General features: G+C 52.2%; 1 protein-coding gene across 1 annotated transcript; it reads left to right on the forward strand.

Annotated features, from left to right (window-relative positions):
• Positions 1–462: 462 nt before the first annotated feature.
• On the forward strand, positions 463–1,991 carry LOC119365254 (putative cis-zeatin O-glucosyltransferase). The gene has a single exon (XM_037630868.1). It carries the CDS (start codon positions 531–533, stop codon positions 1,929–1,931), a length of 1,401 nt encoding a protein of 466 aa, XP_037486765.1. The 5' UTR covers positions 463–530; the 3' UTR covers positions 1,932–1,991.
• Positions 1,992–2,961: the final 970 nt, after the last annotated feature.

Here is a 2,961-nt window from a genome sequence, read left to right on the forward strand (position 1 = left end):
GTTCATATTTTAGGAAGGTGATATCACATATATGATGCGATTTCTGAATTCTTAATTATTTATTATTTACATGATTAAAAGGAATCAACACCTGCCAAAACAAGCACGAAACAAGATCTCCCTCTTTCATAAGATTTGGTTTTTAATGGAAAGAAGAAACCAGTAAGAAGGGGTGTTGAGAGGTGAGAAAAAATAAAAACCGGTCAAAAATAAACCGTATCAGTATCAGGATACCAACTTTCCCTTCTTCATTAGTAGTACAGATTTGTAAGTGTATTATTATGACATGAGCCATGACGATAAGCATTTCGTGGAAGATTTGACTTGGTAAGTCTATTATCTGCGAATCCTTCGATCCTGAGAAAATAAATGCCGGAGATTTGGAGCTTCACCCGATATTTGCTGGCTTCCACTGTGACCTGCTCTGCTAGCTCTCCTCTGCTGGCTTCTGTTTTGCTCGCTGCCGCCTACATATAGCCCGCGTACACTGCCGTCCAGTCTCATCGGCCACTCAGCACCACAGAACGGTGATGGGGAGAGAGAAGCACGCAATGGATTCTGTGGCGGTCGTGGCGGTGCCGTTCCCGGCGCAGGGCCACCTCAACCAGCTGCTGCACCTGTCGCTGCAGCTCGCGTCGCGCGGCCTGGACGTGCACTACGCCGCGGCCGCGCAGCACATCCGGCAGGCGCGCACGCGCGTGCACGGCTGGGGCGAGGAGGCGCTCCAGTCGATCCAGTTCCACGACCTCGGCATCTCCAGCTACGTCTCACCGCCTCCAGACCCCACCGCCGACTCGCCCTTCCCCTCCCACCTCATGCCCCTGTTCGAGGCCTACACCGCCAGCGCGCGCGCCCCGCTCGCGGCCCTCCTCGAGGACCTCTCTGGTTCCTGCCGCCGCGTGGTCGTAGTGCACGACCGCATCAACGCCTTCGCCGCTGAGGAGGCCGCGCGGCTGCCCAACGGCGAGGCGTTCGGGCTGCACTGCGTGGCCGTGTCGATGCTCGTCGGAAGAATCGACGCCAACCACCGGCTACTGCGTGAGAACGGCGTCGTCCTCAGCTCCGTCGAGCGCTATGCGACCAAGGAGTTCATAGAGTACGCCAACCGGGCCAGACCGGCGAAACAGATCTCGACTGGCGCGGGCATCCTGGCAAACTCATGCCGCGCGCTCGAGGGTGATTTCATCGACGTTGTCGCCGGGCACCTGGCCGCCGACGGCAAGAAGCTCTTCGCCATCGGACCGCTAAACCCACTGCTCGACGCCAGCGCGTCGAAGCAGAGCAAGCAGCGGCACGAGTGCCTGAACTGGCTCGACAAGCAGCCTCCGTCGTCCGTGCTGTACGTGTCCTTCGGCACGTCGTCGTCTCTGCGAGCGGAGCAAATCGAGGAGCTTGCAGCAGCACTGCGCGGCAGCAGACAGAGGTTCATATGGGTGCTGCGCGACGCCGACCGCGGCGACATATTCGTGGAGGCCGGCGAGAGCCGCCACGAGAAGTTCCTATCAGAGTTCACCAAGCAGACGGAAGGGACGGGGCTGGTGGTCACCGGGTGGGCGCCGCAGCTGGAGATCCTAGCACACAGCGCAACGGCGGCGTTCATGAGCCACTGTGGCTGGAACTCGACCATGGAGAGCATGAGCCACGGCAAGCCGATTCTCGCCTGGCCCATGCACTGCGACCAGCCGTGGGACGCGGAGCTTGTCTGCAACTACCTCAAGGCCGGCATCCTCGTGCGCCCATGGGAGAAGCACAGTGAGGTGGTCAAAGCGAAGGCCATCCAGGAAGTCATCGAGGAGGCCATGCTCTCCGACAAAGGAATGAGCATCCGCCAACGGGCAAGGGTGCTCGGGGATGCCGTCCGTGCCTCCGTGGCTGACGGCGGTTCATCACGCAAGGACCTAGATGTTTTCACTGCTTACATCACCAGGTGATCGACAAAATGCCATGTGGGACGATGCCTTTTGATGCCAATACAGTTTTTTTCTCAGCCAGCTGATTTGCCTTTTGATGCCGATACAGTTTTTTTCCAGTCAGCTGATTATGCATGCGGTTTCATAATTCACGTGTCAGACTTGTAGTTTTTTTTTAACATGGGTACAGACACGAGCCCTCATATACACGCGCATACACTCACCCCTATGAACGCACACATGCAAACCCTATTCCTATGAGCGCATCCGAAAGCCTAAGTCAGCATATCATCTTGAGATTTACGAAGTCACCGTAGGCGCCTCGTCGTCGACAGGAACGTCTTCCCCCACTGAATGCGCATCGCCGGAAATCCTGAAATAAATACAGGAATAAATGCGAGCGTCAGGATTTGAACCCTGATGAGCTGAGGATATCACACTCCCTCTGACCATCTAACCACAAGTTGGTTCGCTGTCAGACTTGTAGTTCAAAACTCGTAGTTTGTAAGGGACTATGGATACAAAAATCCCACCTAACTGAGAATGAGATGACCTAGAAAAGAAATACGGGGTTGACAACAACAAAATACAAACAGCAGGAACAAACACTAACATGACATATTTGTATGTAATAAATAAATAAAGATATATTACATCTGTCCCAAATTAGTTGTCTTAAATTTGTGAATACACTCAGATGCATTCTTATCTAGACAAATCTGAGTCAATTTTTTTTTGCGGGGCTGAGTCAAATAATTCAGGACGGAGGGAGTATTACACACTTTAACACTGTTTCCGGAAACCAATAGCACAAAAACAATTATGTGATGGCTTTGAAGTATGCGAACTAGCGAGCTGGACATTTTAAGTCCAAATTTTCACATAAGTAACTGCTTGCAATTTTAGCCTTCAAAATGTGCAAGGTAGCCAATTGCATATTTCTAAACCCAAAATTGCACTCAAAAAATATGTGTGATTTTGGGAGCTTCAAAACGTGCAAACAACCAAAATGTGAATTTAATTAAAAAATAGGGTGGAACTAATTGTGTAC

This window comes from Triticum dicoccoides, chromosome 2B (assembly GCF_002162155.2).
Source record: "Triticum dicoccoides isolate Atlit2015 ecotype Zavitan chromosome 2B, WEW_v2.0, whole genome shotgun sequence".
In the NCBI taxonomy this organism is placed as follows: domain Eukaryota; kingdom Viridiplantae; phylum Streptophyta; class Magnoliopsida; order Poales; family Poaceae; genus Triticum; species Triticum dicoccoides.

Coding starts and splice junctions, on each gene's coding strand:
- LOC119365254 (XM_037630868.1), top strand. CDS start 531: ATGGGGAGAGAGAAGCACGCAATGGATTCTGTGGCGGTCGTGGCGGTG.